The 21,505-nt window shown below is 35.8% G+C and overlaps 2 protein-coding genes across 2 annotated transcripts; one reads left to right on the top strand and one right to left on the bottom strand.

Moving 5' to 3' along the window:
- Nucleotides 1–358: 358 nt before the first annotated feature.
- LOC106300336 (lipoxygenase 6, chloroplastic) lies at nucleotides 359–6,351 on the bottom strand. Its single transcript, XM_013736454.1, has 9 exons — nucleotides 5,846–6,351; nucleotides 4,369–4,643; nucleotides 4,040–4,274; nucleotides 3,610–3,942; nucleotides 3,444–3,529; nucleotides 2,963–3,076; nucleotides 2,582–2,886; nucleotides 2,228–2,494; nucleotides 359–1,252 (listed from the first exon to the last, which is right to left on the bottom strand). The coding sequence occupies exons 1-9, from the start codon at nucleotides 6,228–6,230 to the stop codon at nucleotides 493–495; spliced, it is 2,760 nt and encodes a 919-aa protein (XP_013591908.1). The 5' UTR covers nucleotides 6,231–6,351; the 3' UTR covers nucleotides 359–492.
- A 3,882-nt stretch (nucleotides 6,352–10,233) lies between these two features.
- On the top strand, nucleotides 10,234–11,150 carry LOC106297995 (glutathione S-transferase T3-like). Its single transcript, XM_013734106.1, has 2 exons — nucleotides 10,234–10,390; nucleotides 10,495–11,150. Exons 1-2 carry the CDS (start codon nucleotides 10,234–10,236, stop codon nucleotides 11,148–11,150), a joined length of 813 nt encoding a protein of 270 aa, XP_013589560.1.
- Nucleotides 11,151–21,505: the final 10,355 nt, after the last annotated feature.

Raw genomic sequence — 21,505 nt, forward strand, 5'->3', positions numbered from 1 at the left:
ATATCCGTAAGTATTCTTAAATATCCGCAAATATCTATTTATTTTCCGGATATCCGATTTTCTGAATATTCGTATTTTTCTGAAGCAAAGCAAATCGAAAAATTAGATATCCGTGACATACGAAGCAAATCACAAATACCTTCAAAAACCTGGATATCCAATCCGGCCTAGTCCCAAGTATACTAACTATGATAATGATACCCATTTACAGATTTTATTTATTTATCAGAAAATGTCTATGTAAGGAAAAAATAGTCACGAGCATTTTCCACTTTTTTTTTATTACCGATGAATTTAGCTTTAGTCACTGTCAGTCCTAAATTTATATAAAAAATAAAAATTTATGCAATACGATACAAGTATAAAACTTCTTGCATTACTATTATTGATAAACGAAGAAGGAAAAAAAACATAGTAATCCTCATATATATATTTTACAGATATAGACTCTACCACCAAACAAAAACCCATACAACATAATAATAACATAAACTATATGGAAATGCTGTTTGGAATACCACGGCCGGTGACTCCATGTGGTGAAGTAGGTAGAAGCAGCTCGTAAGGAGGCATCCCAGCACCTGTTCTGTTCTTCAGTTTCTTATCTTTGTTTCTCTTATTTATCTTCTTCTCTACCTCCTCAAGCTCCTCCGAAAACTTGCTAAAATACTTAACCACTTCCTCATCTTGAAACCAACGTCTCTGATTCTCTTTCAAATCGATCAAGTACTCTTCGTCAGCGGAATGCGTCGAGAGCGTCTCCTGCACCGCCATCACTTTAGTTGCTTGGAGTTGTGTCGCTAAAGAGCTTAGGAAGCTGTACTGAGGGTTTCTCATGAACATTTCGTACTCCGGATCGTTTTCGTGTGGTATAAGTTTCCTCAACAGCGTAGGTCGGTTCGGGACGTACCCACCGAACGGGTACTGGCCGAAGTTGATGGCCGCGTGTTGTCCCGAGGCGATCCATATCATGTTGGTTAGGATCTCGGACAAGTCTTGTGTTGTGTTGAGTTTAGGCCACCAAGGCTCGTCTTTCTTGTCGTAGTGACCTTTGTTCTTGATCTCATCCCACCAAGCTTGGAGCTCAAAGTCAGAGGCTATGGATTTGGGATCAGAGTAGAAGTGTTTCACATAGGATTCAACTAGGTTCTTGATGGCTTTCCAGATCAAAAGACCATCTGCTGCGTATGGATAGTCTTCGATCACAAGCTTCACACCACATTCCTCTGAAGCATCTTCTTCTGCCATTCCCCTATAAATGATGTCATATCGCATTAGATAGAGAGACAAACAAACTTAAGCATAATTGGCTATATATATAAGGGCAAATCTCCAAAATAGCACATTTCTAAGTTTATATCACAAAAATAGCACTCAAAAACTAAAATGACCAAAATAGCACATTTCTAAGTTTATATCACAAAAATAGCACTCAAAAACTAAAATGACCAAAATAGCACATTTCTAAGTTTATATCACAAAAATAGCACTCAAAAACTAAAATGACCAAAATAGCACATTTCTAAGTTTATATCACAAAAATAGCACTCAAAAACTAAAATGACCAAAATAGCACATTTCTAAGTTTATATCACAAAAATAGCACTCAAAAACTAAAATGACCAAAATAGCACATTTCTAAGTTTATATCACAAAAATAGCACTCAAAAACTAAAATGACCAAAATAGCACATTTCTAAGTTTATATCACAAAAATAGCACTCAAAAACTAAAATGACCAAAATAGCACATTTCTAAGTTTATATCACAAAAATAGCACTCAAAAACTAAAATGACCAAAATAGCACATTTCTAAGTTTATCCTTTGAAAATTTTAATTTTTTTATTTTTCAAAATTTGAAATCTTATCCCCAAAACCTCATTTCTCAACTCTAAACCCTAAACCCTAAACTCTAAACCCTAAACCCTAAACCCTAAATTTTAAACCCTAAACCCTAAATCCTAAACCCCACCCTTTAACTCTAAACCCTAAGTTTGTGACTTTTGATAAAACATTAAGTGCTATTTTTGTGACTTTTGACCTTGAGTGCTAGTTTGGGAACAAAAACTTGAATTAATGTTATTTTTGTCTTTTTCTCTATATATAATAAGAAAACCATAAAACCCTAAAACAATAGAATTAATTACCATATTAATAAGTAATAAACTAGATAATCATAATATTTGGAATATGACCAAACTAAGAGAGTGTTTGTTTTTTATTAACCTTCGAACAAGATCAGCAGGAAGTCCTTCCATGTCAAACCGCCACATGTTCTTGTACGCCGCAGAGCTTAGTTCCATCGAGTATTTTCCTGGAGTGAAGCAACTTTCGATGATTCCTCCTCCATTGATTAGGCTCTTACGTGCACGCGCATTGATTTCTAGCGTGTAGCGCATGTGAGGGTGAAGCAGCTTGTAAACCGGATGCATTGTACTCAGCTGTCTGTTAGTAGCAATGATGTATGGCTCCATGGAAGCATGAGTCCTTAGCCTAAGGATTGTGGAAAAACATAAAAACATGTCTCTTCAGTACAACAATAGAGACCACAAAATAAAAGCTCAAGTTAACTTAAGTTACCAGTGGTTTACTAGTTGATGAACACCAGCATCGTTTGAGCAGACATGAGCTTTAGCTAGTTTCCACATCCAGTGAGTGGTAGCGTCATGTCCATGCACATAAACGAACTTGTTATCGTTATCCGGCGTGGGAGGCAACGAGAGCTCTATAGCCAACGGCCTCAGTGCACCCGCCTTTGAATAGAAGAAGATTGTTCTTGATGCATATGTTTTTCTTGGATCGTCTTTGAGGGAGTTTATCTTGTCCACAAATGGCAAGAGCATGTCATGGTAGTCCAATAGAAACAACCTCTTCTCTTCAAACGCCTGGATTCACCAATGTATTAAACCTTTTAGTCTTGAGAACAACAGGAGAGAATTATATAGTGCACTATTACTAAACCTGTTCCAAAGTCATTCCATAGTGTTGAACTTCTTTAGCAATCACTTCTTCTGTGAGAGCAGATTCTTGGGGTCCATATACAGCCGGGTCAAGCTTGCTTCGAATTGGCAGCTCCTATCAATACACACAACAAATTTCATAAGAGAAATATCATATGATAGCATTAAGATACATTTTTATTCTAAAAATAGCATATAAGAAAAGAATTTCAAAAATGGTATTAATTAAAGACATTTTTATTTTACATTGTGGATTTGAGTTTAGTGGTTAGGGTTTATAGTTTAGTATTTAAGGGGTGGAATAAGGGTTTAGGATTTGAAGCAATTTAGTTATTTTACTCTTTAATTAAATACCACTTTAGGGATTTTTCTCATTTTATGCGATTTTTGTCACAAAAAAGTGCTATAAAAGCATTTAACATTTCAGAAACTCTCATACAATAATATTCTTGATTTTAAAAATGGTGAAAAACGAAACATACCTTCAGAAGCTCAATGTTCACAGGGTTGACACCAGCGAGAGCCTGACGTCCAAATTCATTGTCTCTCAGCCATGCAAACCTGTCCGCTGAACAACCAAACCAGAAAATACATTTCAGGAATGGTTACACTCTGAATGTGACCATTTCAAGAATAACAAAAGGTTACATTTTATAACGGCTGGTGTGTCGTATTTTAGTAGTGTTTCTCCAACGTTGAGGATCCCATCCACAAAACTACCAAAAAAGCCCCCAAGACCTGTGTCTTTTGGCTCCGTGGGTCTCAAGACAATGTCACATTTATATAGTTTATCGATATCCGAGAAGCATGTGAATGGAATGTCTAAGTTTGACAATGCAGCTGCAATAGATGGGACTAGGTTGTGAAAGAGAGCCTTTAATCTCCCAGCTGTGAAAGTGTCTCTCTTGATATCCTCGAATTCTTCGTCTCTTGGAACATAAAACTCCTCCTTGTCTTTTCCTCTGCTCTCACACGGTGGGTCTGAATGATAGAACCAAGCAAGTCAAGAACCAAAGACAATATGCTAATATTACTTAGTACTATGTAAAGTGAGTTAGAGAGAAGAGAGATGGATCACTTTTTGAAACGAGAGGCCGGCCAGACCTGCAGCGTCTTGGATACGGCATCTCTGGTCCACCAAGAATAGGTCTAACTCGATCTTTTTTACGTGGATCGCCTAAATCGTTGTAAACATCGTAGTCGTAGATCCTCTCATGAGGCTTTCTGTCGCCTTTTCCATTACCACGGACACTTCTCAAGTCCTTTTCTCGTAGTTCTTTGATCCCGGCAGGGGTGTGGGAAGGTAAGCATGGCTAGTGAAACAACATCAAGAATAATAGTTAGGTGAAAGATGTTTAAAGAAATAAAATGAAGTTTGATGATAAGGAGAAGAAGAAGTATTCTCACTTGACTTCTGAAGATAATCCTGCCATCAGGGTTATCATTCCTGGAGTGGATCCAAGTGTTACCAGGGAAGAGAATGGTGTCACTGCCGTCACGGATGATAATCTCTGACAAGCAAATCTCTGAGGAAAGGAGATTGGTGACAAGAATGGCACCTGGTTTACCAAAGTCAGTCGGTACGGTGAAGGTGGCTGTGAACTCAAGGTTTCTAGGATCGTTCCGAGCCTTGGGGAGTCCTAGCACTGGAGTTTCTAAACTCCTCCTACCTGAACCAGTTTCTGTAACATATAAATAACAAACATTAACCGTGTTCTTTTGGAAGACGCTGACGCAGCGGCTAACTACCCAATTTATAACTATTTTCTTGTTCACGCATCTGGAAAGTGACACCGGCGGCGATGATTTTGCCTATCAAAAATAAACACAGCGATCATTCTAACTGCCGCTACTTTTTACAGCGTCGGTCACGGCACCGGAAACCTTAACGGAAGTAGCCTTAATTAATTTTCTCCCATCTTTTATTTATTTTGATGTTCAATTTTTGATCGCTAACCGCTGTGTCTGCGTCTTCCAAAAGAACACGGCTATTGTGTCACCATCCAAGTTAATATTTAATAGAGAAGAAGCCTGTGCTGGTAAAAATGTTAACCCTATTGAAATCCTTTTTTACTGCAACTATAAACATTTAAGTGGACATTTCCAATGCCCAAAAATAGTATTTTAATTTTCAATACTACTTATAACACTATTACTTTCAATATAATCTAACTATTTATTAAATGTTAAATAAATCAAACAAATTATAATACAACATGTGGCAGATGAGTACAAGTTTTTAAGGATACTGATACTCTAAAACATATAATAAGAGATCTAAATAATGTATAACGGAATGAAAAGTCAAGTATCTTTTTCTACATTATTTAATGCTCTCAGTAACTTGTTATATAGTCTTTAGACTAAATGAGAAACCGGATTTGATAATTTCACAACCTGGCACAAAAATACACAGACTAAGATATTCATACAATAAAAGTAAGAAAGAATGAAAGATAAAAAGTCAGATCTAGCGAGGAAGATGAAAGATTCGGTTTTGCAGCAAAGTGATCATTACAATGGACAACTAGTTCTGACAGAAGGGCCATGACAGCAAAGAAGGGAAGAGAATAAGAATTGATTTGCTTATGGTCCTTTTAACTAGCAACCACTAATCAAAATCTAATATCCATGGAATTATCATTAATTATGCACGAGTAAATAGCTGTGATCTTGAGTTTAGCACCAAAACAAAAATGAAATCAAGAATCAAAACCTAAGTCCAGGATAAATCCAAGAAAGGCAGAAACGACCAAACTGGTAAAAACTGGGACTGAATCTATGTGTTTGGTTTTGTTCTCTAGCTCAAAATAGTGATAAACTGATTTGTATTTTTTTAAAGCAAATATAATTTTAGAAACAAAAGAAGTAAGTGAAAACGAACCAGGATCTATATCTTCACTAACAAGCTGAATCAACATCCCTTGACCGACAGCTTTCATTAAAAGCTCAAACTGATGCCCGAGCCTCTCGGTTAGCTTCTCCCTCATTTTCTTCCTGATCTTCACGACCGCCATAACCGTTTTTGTTCCTGTATACTTAGATCTCTGCCATGGAAACGCAGGAGAGCTACTACTATATACGACTGATCTGTTTTTACTTTTCTCGTCTTCTTGATCCACCGCCTTTTCTTCCCGCGAGATCACAGCTCGAACTTGTCTCGAGAGAGAAACTCGGTGTTGTAGCCGACGTGGAAGTACGGGAAACGCCGGAGATCTCACTAGGCTGACGCCGTAGAAGTTCGTTTTCACCGGAGACGCTATAAACATTTTTATACTTTTTTGTTGTTTTTATTTTTTTTCTCTGTATTTGGAGAGAGGGAGCGAGCAAGAAAGCTGATAAATAACGCAAGCGTGAAGCGTTCGTCTCGTGGACCTCGTGGTGCTAGAGGAATTCAGACGTGTGAAACGACTGTGTTTTGGTAAATTTTCAGTACACATTCCCAATTACGGTGAAACTAAAATGACGACAGTTCTTATGGTCAAACAAATGATCCTGGTCCGAACCAAAATTTACGCGTGTAAGAGCGCGTGAGTTACATATTCCCACAAGTAGAAAGCAACGTGTATGACTGTTCAGTGGGATAAGAGTATGATTATACCAAAGACCCTTCTCTTATTTTTTTCTTTTAATACTTTTAAATAGTAAATGTTAGTTAAGAAACATCACTCTGACATTTTTTTTTTTTTGAATTTTTAAGGAATTCAGGGTTTCCCCAAAGGCTTTCTAGGCTCAAGGGACTAATCGCCCCCCCTGGCGCTGACGAGCTCCATGTAATAATGCCCCAGTGGCCCGAGAGAATTGTTTGCAGCGTGAGGCTTCGACCCCGGGCGTATTGGCACCATGGGCACCTCAACCACGAAATTCTAACCACTCGCCCAACTCAGTCGGGTTTAAACTTGTGTGGGTTAAACAGGCTTTTTTACACCCTTATTTTTAGACGCTGTCCCCACCCCCGAAGGGGCCCCCTTGCAAGAAACCCCCAAAGTCGGCGTTCAGTACTGGCCGAAGCCCACCTGACGTCGGACAGGGATTTTTTACGGTTCCAGTCCGTCCCCGGCCCTTCAAGTGTCGTTGAGGATCGAACCCCCGACCTCTCGGACTCGTGTGTGAGAACCCTGCTTCAGTACTGCCGCTAGGCCACCTGAGCGTTCTCCATCACTCTAACATTTATATGTTCCAATGCAAGTTTCTTAATTTAAGGTTCTTAAAAAAACTTTGGTTAAACTCATCAAAGATAAATCAAATATCATGACTAAAGACATGAACTATAAACTGAATCAGTCTTAAAAACACCAAAACAGACATTCATATGCAACAAGGCGTGTCTGCATCATCAAACGACTAAACAATCTAACCTCTTGGATCTTATCCTATTAGAATGGAAGGATTATCCAAACTCAAAACAAACCAAGGGAAGAAACTAACCTATAGCGAAGCCTTGGTACTTACTGGTGGAATCATCTGGTCGTGCGTTGGATTTGTTCTCAAAGTCCATGGTGTAAGACATCCCCGAGCAACCTCCTTGCTTGGCATCAATCCTCAAGCATAACCAAGAAACCTATAAATATTACTGCAAAATGCGTATAGAGACCAAAAAAAAAACTCAAAAAGATTGAGGACTAATGGAAGGTCTGATTACTGAAGGCATTTCCAGAAGTCTGTCTCTTTCCATCTCGTTCATGAAAGAATGCTTAGGTGTTATGGACATCTTGTCCATGACATGATCAACATCATCTTCCTCCTCTTCATCACTCTCCTCATCTCCGTTCACAATGATCTCAGCATCTTCATCACCATCATCTTCGTCATAGGTCGGTCTCACCATCGACCAGTAGATGAAATTCCCGGAGATAAAGCTTCAAGATCAGCCAAGAGCATGAAACCACCATTTAAGACGCATGATTCATTTGAGAACGAGCAAAAAAAAATCAGAGAAAGTGTTCAAAACCTGTTGGAACTTCTCAGCAAGCAAGGGTCAAAAGGGAAGAATGCATCAAGCTTCTTAGACCCACGGGAGAGCTCAGACTCAGTAGCTTATCGAAAATGAAGGAACAACTAGGATGGATCTCATCCGGAAGAGATTTTAAAACACTTAGCCAAAACCATTAAAAACAGATCAGCAATGATAAATTCATGAGCACGTACGTGAAGGAAACCTATAATCCACCTCAAAGAAGCTCAACATTGATCAAAATATCGATTAATGCTAAAATAAAGTTTGAGTCTTTAACAGTTACTTGAGCAAGCGGAGATCAGAGATGCTTCTTGGGAGCTTGAGCTTGCCGGATTTTGCAGCGGGCATGGTAATGTAGATGCAGAAGAGACTAGAGGAGAAGACGAGGAAGACGCCGAGAGACACCGCGAGCTCCCATCGGCTGAGAGGGAACCGATCGAGCTTTGATCGCTTTCCAGAGGGGGAATCGTCGTCGTCGTCTGATATCGCTCCGAGCACTTCGTCTCTGATTAGGTTCCGTGTCTGAACCATCACCGAATGCAACATCAGAAGTTTCACGGCAAGCTTAATCCATCTGCAATGATTCGATTTTGAAGATTCAGAGAGTGTTAGATTCAGAAAGAAATCAATCAGATTATTATTTTTTGTTCTTCAGATTGACGTAGACAATGCTCTTACACAGTTATCAACTCCCCTTCGTCTTTTCCGGTAAGCAGAAGACGAAACAAGATACATTTCTTCTTTCTCTTAATTAAGAGACGTGTGTTAGGTTTATTTTTATTTTTCATATTTTTAAATCCTAAATAGTTTAACAAACACATTTAAAAGACTGGGATAATCCTGCTCTAAGCGGCATGGGAGTTTATGAGCTTTTTTTATTTACTTAAAAAATGCGACAGAACTCTCTTGTCAACGCAATAAAAGAACAATTCTGTAACTTTATGTTTATGAGTTACGTATGTATCTAGTAGGAGTATAAAACAAAACACCGAATCTTAGGGTTGGGTTGGGTAGGGTTAGGTAAGAGCAATTCCAAAACAAGTTTCTAAGAGCAGGTTTATTGGTAGCTCTTAACAAGAGCTCTTACATTAATTAGGGATTAAAAAAGGAAAGAAGAGGTGATTTGCCGAAGACGCGTAGCTTATTTAGGAGAAAGAAGACACGTCCCTTAACTGCCACGTGTCGAAAAGTAATTGGAGAGAGGAGAGGTGGCATTTTGATTCCGTCATTTTCTTCTTTTCTTTCTTTCTCGGGGATTCACTCTGCTCGAAGGCGATAGTGGTGATTTGTGTTCTCTCGGTGACTGTCCTCAACGAAACATCGTAGTCTCTCGGTGGCGGCGTCGTAGTCTCTCGGTGGCTGTCCTCGACGAAGGTATACGGCGGGATCTCTCTCGTGGTGGCTCTCGGAGATGAAGAGAAATGGTTGATCCTCAGGCGAATCGAAAGGTAAAGATGAGTTAATCTGTTTGTATGTTTGAATATTTCGATTATGCATGTCTTATATTGTGCTTCTTCAACGCGAATCTTAAAAAAGTTCAACCTCTGATTTGTTTTCAATTTTTCTTTCTTTGAGTCCTGAGATGGGTTGATCAAGAGGCGTGAAGTGGGCACATAAGCTGTCTCGTTGTGTGCCAAAACCACTCCCATGATTGGTGATAAAGGTAAATCTTTTTTCTCTGATCTTTGTAATTGTATGAACGTTTCTATTAGCTCTGGAGAAGTAGATAAACCATTGTTTATATTCGTTGGTGTATTGTGATTGATGGTGCAAATGTTGTTGATTTAAATTCTTGATTGAAAAGAATTTTGAATTGGATAAAACCTTTGGCCCTGCTCTGTTGAATTGGATGATGAGTTTACTCTTGTTGTTGATTTAAATTTTTGATTGAAATGCATTTTGAATAGGATAAAACCTTTGTCTTTGCTCTGTTGAATAGGAAGGGAACGAGTTTACTCTTGTTGTTGACGAGTTTGCTCTTGTTTGAAATGAACCGAATTGTAGTTTTGTGTTAGGTCAGATAATGGTAGGCTTAGGTAATAAATGTTAGGTTAAGTCCATTTTATGGTTTTGCTTTTATAGTTGTGTGATGAATGCTCGTAGTTATATGTCAACTCAACGTTTATGGTTGGGTGTGATCAATGCTTGATCCTTCTCTTCCTTGTATAAACTGTGTTCTTCTCTTCTTAGTTTCTCACCTATCTTCTTTTCTTTATCTCTTCCTTCTACAACCGGTGTTCTTCTCTCTTTCTCTGTTTCATCTTTGTTCTTTGTTTCTCTCTTTCTCTGTTTCATCTCTGTTCTTTTCTTTCTCTATGGATTCTTATCCATCTTCCCAGACCTCAAAATTTGTTGAACTACTAAATAGTCAACAAAGCATTTCATTTGGTAACTATGAGGACAGTGTCTCATTATCCTCATCACAAGCTCCGTATCTACGCAATCTAGGAACCGAAGATGGTGGAGAGACTGGTACAGAGCGGAGAGAACGAAGGAAGTGGGCGTCTGTGGATGATATTCTGCTCATTAGCTCCTGGTTAAACACAAGTAAAGATCCAGTGGTTAGCAATTAGCAGAAATCAGGCGCTTTCTGGACAAGAGTAGCAGCTTACTTTGCAGCGAGTCAGAAGGTCTCTGGTTGCGACGAGAGACTGGTTGCGACGAGAGAGAGGCAAGTCATTGTAAGCAGAGATTGCACAGGATAAATGACCTCGTCTGCAAGTTCTGTGGAGCCTACGAAGCTGCAACAAGGGAGAGAAGTAGTGGCCAAAACGAGAATGACGTGTTGAAGCTTGCTCATGAGATATTTTACACCAACCATAAGAAGAACTTTAGCTTGGAACATGCTTGGAAGGAGCTGAAGAACGACCAGAAGTGGTGTGAGCTTGCATCTGCTAAAAAAGTTGGAAGCTCTAAAAAAAAGTGTGAGGATGGTGCAGATTCTTCAAGCTCTCGAGCTACTGAGACTGTGCGTCCACCTGGTGTTAAAGCCGTAAAGGCTGCTGGTAAGAAGACAGTGGTTGAGGATAATTCGCTGAAGAAGTTTAAGACAATGTGGACCATAAAACAACATGACTTGGCCATGAAAGAACGGTTGTCTAAGATGAGTCTTCTGGACAATTTAATTGCCAAAAAGAACCTCTGGCTGATTATAAAGAAGCCCTCAAGAAGAAGCTCATCAATGACTTGTTGTCTAATTAGTCTTAGTGTATCTGTTTCAAGTGCTCTTTAATTTTCTTGCTATGTGCTCTTTAAGTTTGTTGTTCTATTATGTTTATGCGTTTGTTGTTCTGTAATGTTTAAGTTTCTGACGGTTTTAATGTAGTATAAATGTTTCAAATGTTCATGTTTATGACGGTTTTAATGTAGTATAAACGTTTCTACGTTTGTTGTTCTGGTTTGGTCATTGTTTCAAATGTTCATGTTGATCTTGTTCTGGTTTGGTGTTGTTTCAAATGTTCACGTTGATCTTGTTCTGGTTTGGTCATTGATTACATTTATCTTGTAATGCAGTTCTTTTATTCACGACAGAGAGGTCTTGTAATGCATGTCTTCAATGGCTCGGGAAAGGTTTGATGATCAAATTTTAATGTTGATCTTGTTCTGGTTTTGATTTTGATGGCTTTTTGTTTCTAATGCAGGTGAGAGCGTGGAGCATTGGGAGTCTTGTCTGTGTGTTTGAGTCTTGTGTGTGTTGTAGTCTAGTGTCACGAGAAATGTTGTGTATGTTGTAGTGTTGTGTCTGTTGTTGTGTGTGTTTGAGTTTTTGTTGTTGTCTTGTGTCACGAGAAATGTAGTCTAGCGTCACGAGATATGTATGTCTCTGTTGTTGTTGTCTTGTGTCACAGACACTTTAAAAATCACAAACACTCTTTTTCGCTTTATAAATCAGAAGTGTTGTTGTTGTCTTGTGTCACGATACTTTATAAAGCACAAACACTTCTTCTCTTTCTCTTCACATTTCTTCTCATCAACAATTTCTATAATCACACACAATCTCCATTCTCTTTCTATAAATCACTTTCTATATCATCAACAATTTCTAAAATCACAAACAAACTCCGTTTTCTTTCTATAAATCTCTTTCTATATCATCATCAATTTCTAAAATCACAAACAATCTTCATTCTCTTTCTATAATTCTCTTTCAATATCATCAACAATTTCTAAAATCACAAACAATCTCCATTCTCTCATGGCATCGTCTTCTAATCACAATTTGGAGGGATCAATTGATGAAATGTTCGATCAATATTTTGATCAACAATTTAATCAAACATTTGAGAATATGTGCAACGTTTACGGTGGTCAAGAAGAGGAAGGAGGGCAAGGAAAAAATGAGTTTTTATAGAAAGAAATCGTGAAGAATGGCATCTCCGGTTATGGAATGATTATTTCAGTGACACTCCCACATATCCTGAAAATCTATTCAGACGACGATTTCAAATGAACAAGCCATTGTTCATGCGTATTGTTGATCGCCTCTCCAATGAAGTTGAATTCTTTCGTCAAAAGCAAGACGTTACCGGATGACTTGGTCTCTCTGCACTTCAAAAGTGTACACCAGCTATTCGTATGTTGGCATATGGTTATGCGCTTGATGCGGTCGACGAATACCTCCAGCTCGGTGCAACCACTGCTCGGTTATGTGTGGAAAACTTTGAGGAAGCAATAATAAAAAAAATCGGCGATGAGTACTTAAGAAGACCAACACCGGCTGATCTTCAGCGTCTTCTTCATATTGGAGAGCTTCATGGATTTCCCGGGATGATAGGAAGCATCGATTGTATGCATTGGGAGTAGAAGAATTGTTCCACCGCTTGGAAAGGCCAATATTCTCGTGGTTCGGGAAAACCCACAATCGTTTTAGAGGCGGTTGCTTCATTTGATCTCTGGATATGGCATGCGTATTTTGGACCTCCAGGTACCTTAAATGATATTAATGTTCTTGATCGCTCACATGTTTTCGATGATATAATAAATGGTCGAGCCCCCCAAGTGAATTTCTCGGTCAACGGAAGAGAGTACCATTTAGCTTACTATCTCTCTGATGGTATTTATCCAAAATGAGCAACTTTTATCCAATCTATTCCAATTCTCCAGGGGCCGAAAGCAGTTTTATTTGCGCAACGTCAAGAAGCTGTCCGAAAAGATGTCGAGCGTGTTTTTGGAGTTTTGCAAGCTCGATTTGCCATTGTCAAAAATCCCGCCCTTTCTTGGGATAAAGTCAAGATTGGAAAGATTATGAGAGCATGTATCATACTCCATAATATGATAGTAGAAGACGAAAGAGATGAATACACTCAATATGATATCTCAGATTTCCAACAAGGAGAAGGGAGCTGGAGTTCACATGTCAATCCCACCTATTCTACATATATCCCAACTAATATCGCCAATCAGATGGGTGTTCGAACAATTTATAGACAAGCGCATCAACAACTGAAAGGTGACTTGGTTGAACATATATGGCTTAAATTTGGAAGTGATCAAGACAACAACTAAGCTTCGATGCCTCTTTGAAATTATTATCGTTTGTTTCCGTACTAAGCGTTTTTATGTTTTTATGTTTCTATTTTAAAATCTATGTTTAAAATGTTAAGTTTGACTTTGTTTTGTTTAATAAATAAATTTAATCTTTGTTTCAAATTTAATGTTTATAAGAAAAATTTAATTTTTTTTATTGTTAAAAACCTTAATTAAAATACCACTAATAAACCACTATAATTAATTGTCTCTTAACAAAGTTTCTTATCTTGATTTAATAATTAAAAAATCATTACAACCCACTTAGAGACACAAATGAGTTTTACCAATAAACATGCTCTAAGATGGTGTCTCATTTTGAAAGAAAATAAAAAGAAAGTAAGAGAGAAAGAGAGTCACAAAATATCTCATTTGATCAACTATGAGAAACTCCTAAAAACCTCTAATGCCATGCCATGCACTCCTGATCAATAACTCAATTTTCTAAATAATTAAAATTATATGAATACACATTATAATTACATGAACTTTTTGTTATTTCTGCTTTATTTTATAATTTTCACATGTTTAAAATCATTGAACGATACTTATTTTATTATTAAAATATTTTAAAACGAAACTTAATGTGAAACATTTTTTAAGCTAAACTTGAAGAGTAATTCACAGGAGTTTACACAGAGATGTCGTCTAAGAGTCTCCTAAACTAATCAGAATTAAAAACAAGAAAATGAATGAAAATATATCCTCTATTATAAATTTATAAGTGAGCAAAAGTCGTTCAAAAATGAAAAAAGTTGGTTGCAGTATATTTGAAAGCATTTAAAAAAAAAGAGGGTGGCCACCCAATAAAGGAGCTGCGTCACTTTTGTCAATTCACAAATGTCCGTCTCAAGATAATTGAAGCATATGGACTAATAGCATTTCCAATAAGAGATTTTAACATTGGGGTTCTCAATATATTTATATACATAATTATATATATTTTGCGAACCCCAACACTAGAACATACTCCCTCCGTTCTTTATTGATAGATTTTTTAGAAAAAAAAATTGTTTCAGAAAGATATATTTTTTGTGTTTTCTATGATAAAATTGTAAACTTCAAAAAAATTAATTGACTTTATTGAATTACTATTGGTTAAAAGTTATTGAAAATTGAAAATTGTAAAAACGATACATTTATTATGGTAGTTTAATGTGTTTTTTTAATATGTGTGAAAATACTAAAAATCTATCGTTTAGGAACAGAGGGAGAACATCAGAAGTGTTTGAACTGAAGTAAAAAGCTTCCATCAAAAAGCTGTGAGAAAAGTTCATCGTTAGCATTTGACACCTGACGAGCATATACTATCATTCATTCTCTTGCAGACATATATATCTATCGTAACAGAATCTCTAAAATCAACTTTATATTATTGTATTTCAAATTCTTCGATATCTAAAGAATCATGTGTGTTATATCCATTTAGTTGAAATTCATTTCTTTTATTGCAGGTTTACAATTCAAATGATACCAAAAAACTCATAATCAAAACCCGTTACACCTTAAACCCGGGTCATTTATATGTCCATGGTGAAAAAGTCACATTAAAGTTCATTTTTCACATACCAATGAGAAATATCTGGATGAAGATGAAAATTATGTTTATTTGTCTTAAGATGAAAATCATTCAAATAGTTTGTTTAAATAAAATTTGAAACTTTGGACAAAAATGAGAAATATCTGGATGAATCATATTGATGTATCTATATGAAGATAATATTACAATCAAACTATCCGGATCCAAATTTTAGATAAACAGATTTATTATATAACTGATATATTCACCATTACAATATAAAAAGTAAATATTAAATTTTGATGTCAAAACTTCAAAATCACATTTCTTGCCTAAATAGTTTTTATGTTAAAATTGTAAAATAACATTTTCTACTAAAACTATAAAACTACAACTTTCGGTCAAAATATCAAACAACAAAATCACATTTTTCGGTCACCTAGTCACATTTTTTTCAGATCCGAAAATTATATTTTTCGTCAAAATCTTAAAAACATATTTGCTCATAAAATTTGTAGAAACTCATGTTCTTTCAAAACCACAAATCTACATTTTTTTGCCAAAACTATAAAATCACATTTCCATTTAAACTGTGAAATCATAATTTCTCAACAAAATCGTAAAATCACATTTGCCGGCATATTTTCCGCAAAAAATGTAAAACATATTTTTGCGCCAAACCACAAAAATCATATTTTTGTCAAAATACAAACTACTTTTCTGCTAAAATTGTTAAATCGCATTTTCGCCAAACCACAAAATCACATTTCTGCTAAAACCATGAAATTATACTTCCCTACCCAAATTAAAAAATCACATTAACCATAAAATTGTATCTTCTATCAAAATTACAAATCACATTTCTGTCAAAATAGCAAAATTATGTTTTCTACCAAAACCGTAAAATATATTTTTGCCAAAATCGCAAAACTATTTTTCACCAATCCCATAAACCACATTGTCTCGCCAATCCAAAAATGCACATTGTCTCACCAAAGCTGTAAATGAAATTTTCACAAGGTTTGCAAAATCGCATTGCCCACCAAAACCAAAAAGTTATATTATACATATTTATATGTTTTCACTTTTTGCTATTTTTGTAAGATTCCAAATGAACAGGTTTATATTACATATATACCCATATGAAAAGTTCATACTCTTGGATAAAATTTTAAATTATTGTATCCAAAATGAACAGGTTTATATTACATATATACTCACCGATGCAACACAGACGCGGTCTGGAAATCGGATTCAACAACAGCAGGAATCGGTTGGATCTTTACAGCTCCATCTACCTTGGAAGTCAACAGTGGATCGAAGGTTCAGATGCACGTATCCTCCCCGCTTCTCGCAGAAGCCTTAGCTATCAGGGAAGCTCTCCAACAGGCGATCTCCCTCAAGTTCACTTATATCTGGGTACGCTCAGACTCCCAAGTGCTCGTTAGAGCAATCGACCGGAATCGAAGTTCATCGGAACTCCACGGAGTTCTCTCGGGCATCACCGGCCTCGCGTCTTCGTTTATTTTCTGTTTTTTTTTTCCTCTTTTATCCCTAGAAACTCAAATGAGCCTACAGATGCCCTAGCAAAGGCCTGCCTTGCAAATTTTGTATCATCTTGGCTTTAAGCTCCTTTTATTTAATGAAAGTATTAGTGTTTCAGAAAGAAAAAACTCTTGGATAAAATTTTAAATTATTTTGTTTCAATATAAGTCATATCAAAAGTTAGTCTTCGACCACATGCATGCACACTCGTATTGGGCAATGGCTCTGTTTAGTTTTTGTTTTTGTTTTCGTTTTTCGTTTTTGTTTTTTTTTTGTTAACTCTAGGCTTGTGAACTTGTAGATTTTGAATATAATTAAGCACATGTTCTTCTGCAAACTTATTGTACATGGCGATTTGCTTGGATGCTGTAAGATTCCTTTTTTTTTTTGGAACACAACTTGCATTAAACTAAAAGGCTTCAAGCTCCTCTAGAGGGAGCAATTACAACAGACGCATTCAACAAGGCTTGCTTTGCCAGAGCATCCGCATCCTTGTTGTTTGTACGTCGAATCCAAGAAATAGAAAAAAAATCAAAAGCTGAAAATAAGCTGATAATATCGGCAAGGATATGCCATATAGCTCTGAGATTGGAGACCCAGTCTTCAGAGCATTTACGAAGAGGAGGGAGTCAGATTGACAGTGCAGGTTCTGCGTGCCTCGGGTGACACAATCTGCCAGCGCTTCCCTTAGACCTAGAGCTTCTGCTACTAGGGGGGACGACACAAAGCAACAATGCGACATCCTTTTTGTGGTGGTGTTGTTCTCCCGTATGGTCCATCTAATCGGTAGATACTTCGAGAGACGATATCGATGGATAGTCAATTAACAATGGAGTCTACCTCTCTTTTTCTTTCTTTTTTATAATGTTTTGTACGTTTTTTTAATTGGCAACCACTGTTGTAAAAGAAAATTATAAAAATAAAGGTTCTCCAGAATGATTGGATTTGATGGTTGTTGATTATACATTCAAATTATTACACCTTGTCTAAAATTTGAATTAATTAGGTGAACCGTGTGAAGTGTGAACAGGTCATGTGTGATCGAATTGTATATGTACAAAGACAATGACTTGGAGATGCATTTTTTATATATATTTGTAACATTGAATTCATGTAACACTAACCAAACTATTGCTTTTCTGCCAAAATAAAATAAAATTAAGTGAAGAAGAGAACACAATATCGATTACAGACATATAATATGTTCCTCGTGGACAAATATCTGATCCGCGACGGCAATTATGATAAATTATGAAAAAAAAGGAAGAACACCAAACTTATGACTACCCAAGCCTCGCTTCACGTAGCTTCCTGATATGATCTCGTACTTGTACTTTATTTATGTTGATAATCCTGATCTTATAAGAGAATGAAAGGGTAACCAATTCTCTTTTAGTTTTAATTTACTAATTATTTATTTTATCTGTATTATTATATAAGACAACCATTAAATTAGAGATGTTAATTGGACTAACAACCTGCATTCAATAGCTCAATTCATTGTATGTTCAATTTTTGTTTTGACCGTGTGAGTCGATCCATCACGGACTATTGAGTGAATCTTCTGTATCGAAATCTGATTCTGCTAATTTTATGTGGTTTAGCAGAGTAAACTGTGGGACTCAGTGGAAAAAAAAAGCAGAGTAACTATGGGTCAATAAACAAAATAAAACTAATGACATTTTTTTGTCATTTCAACACAGAAGACCTGATTAACAAAATCATATATGTTATATCTTCTTACAAAAAAAAACAAAAAACAAAAAACAAAATCATATATGTTTCATTTGATTTATACATGTGTTAATTACACTGAAAAGATAAGAGACAAGTAACTAACTCAAAGTCTTAAATAAATGGGGACTTATTGAATTAATGATCTGCGAGAATTTGGATATATATCAAATTCAAGGGATTTTCTAAAAAACTGGGATTTGAACAAAATTTTTAGGAGGCTATTAGAATGGAATTTTGGGATTTGAGAAACAAATAAAAACAATATTTTTAAGTTGAAATTATTTTAGGTTAACTATACCCAGAAAATATGGAAAGAACGACTAAAAATTACACTATATGATCATATCATTTTGCTAACTAAATTATACTGTACTAGTCATTTTTCTTTCATAATATCCATAGTGCCATGTACATGTAGCAAACTAAACACATATTTTCGCAGGATTGCATATCCAAATCACTATGATTTTCTTTCCCGTAAGCAAAACAAAGAGATAATAAACAAATAACAATTTCATAAAGCGTGATGAAGAGAAGGTGGTGTTTGATATTCAAAAGTTATATATTGTGGTTGTTGAGGAATTTTAAGGGCACTCTTTGATCAGATTTTGATCCGATCGTCGAACATACCAGAGTAACGAACCATTTCTCTGGTTTTCAACTGATTTGATCATTTTATTTTTGAGTTTAAAGGTTTAAAAAGAATATATAAACTAATCGTGTGTTTTTTTCTTTCAAATTTCATCTCTTTACATGGTATTTCTTTTTATTGAATTTGAAGTGTAAATCATTTTTTCTAATAATCCTAAATAATTCTTGATATATTCCACGGATGAAATCCATATTTTCCAATAAAGGAAAATTTGATAGGATTTATACAAATGTTATATCCAATAACCATGGATTTGTAAAAGTTATTATGAATACCATGTCCAATAAGAGAGGATTTAGAGAAAAACTATATTTCTATTAGATACTTTTTTTCAATAACCTGAATTTCGAAAACGAAGTGAACAATAACAAATTAAACAATGGAAGAGTTTATTGAAAATGAAACTAATGACTATTTTGTCATTTCTACATAGAAAACCTGTTAAACAAAATCAAATATGGTTCAGTTTTATTTATACATGTGTCAATTACAATGAGAAAGATATGAGACAAATAACTAACCCAAAGTCTCAAACCAATCTGATTTTCGAAAAATACATGAACAATAACAAATTAAACAAAGCAAGAGTTTACTAAAAATGAAACTCTAGAAACTCAATCCAAAAGCAACAAATGCAACAAAACATCACCAATAATTGTACCAAAAGGAAACTAAACATCACCAAATGGGAACATCAATAAAATTAACTTACATCACCAAAAAAAAATCAAAGAAAAACTCTTAACTGAAAGTTTGAAATCCAGGAAGCAAGATTAACACATCAAAGTTGATTTTCATCTTCGTCCTCGTCTTCATCATCCATAGTAGATTGAAAATATGGAACTAAATCTATTTAAGCTCATATATAATGATAAAATATGTGTAGAAGGTGTAATATAAATATGTTTCCATTTCATATGCTTTAGATCCTCTCAACCAAATGCGACTCCATATCAAAGTTTACACATTCTTGGGAAGTTATCGGCTTTCGTACTTGTTTAAAATGTGAAATCCAATGTTAAAAGAGGTTTTGAAAGCTATTGTTGTGATATAAATACTAAGCAAATTGTAAACCATCGAAAGTAACTCATTATATCTTTGAGACTAATATCGTATGATGTCTCACTATATCTTTGAGAACTGTATTATTAATACTGATGTTGGAATTCGGTTAGTTCGGAACGGTCAAAATCTCACCGAAATGAACCAGAAAAAATTCGGTTCAGTTAGGTTTTCGGTTAGTTCGGTTTTAAAAAATCTGAACTTTTCAGTTTTGCGGTTAGTTACAAACTTCTGAACCGAGCTTTTTGATTTGGTGCGGCAAGCTCGGTTCGGTTAAAAATTTTAGTCTTAGTATAAACATTAACTCTTAGTTAAACCACTGGACTAAAAGACATCTGTGAAAGTTACTACATGACAGTCGAACCCACGACATTGGATATTAGGTGTTCATACTTACGAAAGTGAGAAGCTGTTGAGATATTGTTTAACTTCATCAAGCTATTTATAACATCTATACTATTTTCCACCTTATATCTCAATGCACGATCGAGCTCTTTTCTGATAACGTTGAACTTTACTTCCTTCAAAAGATAACTCACAAAATACGACTATATAAGTCAACTATCGTTAATTAAATAATTAGATATTTATAAGATCAGAGACCTTAGAAAAATCGCAAATATGTTCCTGGAGTAAATCCAACATTACTGATTTAGAGCCTAAAATGAGTCTAAATGGGATAAAGATCTCACATCAGAAATATGAAAGAGATTTGAGTAATATATAAGCGACTTAGACCAATTCACTAATTGCCAATTGGTTTTAAGTTGGAAGTCCAGGAAACTTATCATGGTATCAGAGCGAGGTTCAACATCCTGACCCATTAATCCGGCCTGGACAGTGGCCCGATCATCCCATTAGCGATGGCCCATAGAAGGTTCAGTTCCACCGAGATCGCTAGAAAAATAAAGCATGATCTCGGAGGGGTATAATGGATTCTGCGAGATTAATGGTTATACGCACAATTATCTCGAGGGAGGGTGTTGGGATAAAGATCTCACATCGGAAATATAAAAGAGATTTGAGTAATATATAAGGGACTTGGACCAATACACTAATTGTCAAATGGTTTTAAGTTGGATGCACAAGAAACTTATCACTAAATGCAAATGTGAAGAAGGTAGTAACGTGAATAAGATGGTGAATCGCACCATTTAATAGAGGAGAAGAAGATAATCATATCAGAATCTGTTGCTGATGTAAAAGCTATTACCCCACAAGGGTACATGAACCTGGGAAGTCCCACTAAATGGCTCCATGCCAATAAAGAAAAAAGAAAGAAAGAGACACCACGTTATTGTTCCATAATGGATCCTCGCGTCTAACAAAATTTCTCCTTGATCATATATTTACCACGTTCCCTTGCCAATTTATATTTGCTTCTCTAACTACTTTTTGTTTGTTTGTTCAGAGAAGCTTAATGTCATGTATGACTCCGTTTCATGTTTAAGGTGCTTCATTTTAGTTAGCAATGTCTATGTATGTTTTGTGACTCCTTTGGACCACCCAATCAAAGAGCTTCATTTAAAATAAATGTGGTTAACAA

This window comes from Brassica oleracea, chromosome C6 (assembly GCF_000695525.1).
Source record: "Brassica oleracea var. oleracea cultivar TO1000 chromosome C6, BOL, whole genome shotgun sequence".
NCBI classification, from domain to species: Eukaryota; Viridiplantae; Streptophyta; class Magnoliopsida; order Brassicales; family Brassicaceae; genus Brassica; species Brassica oleracea.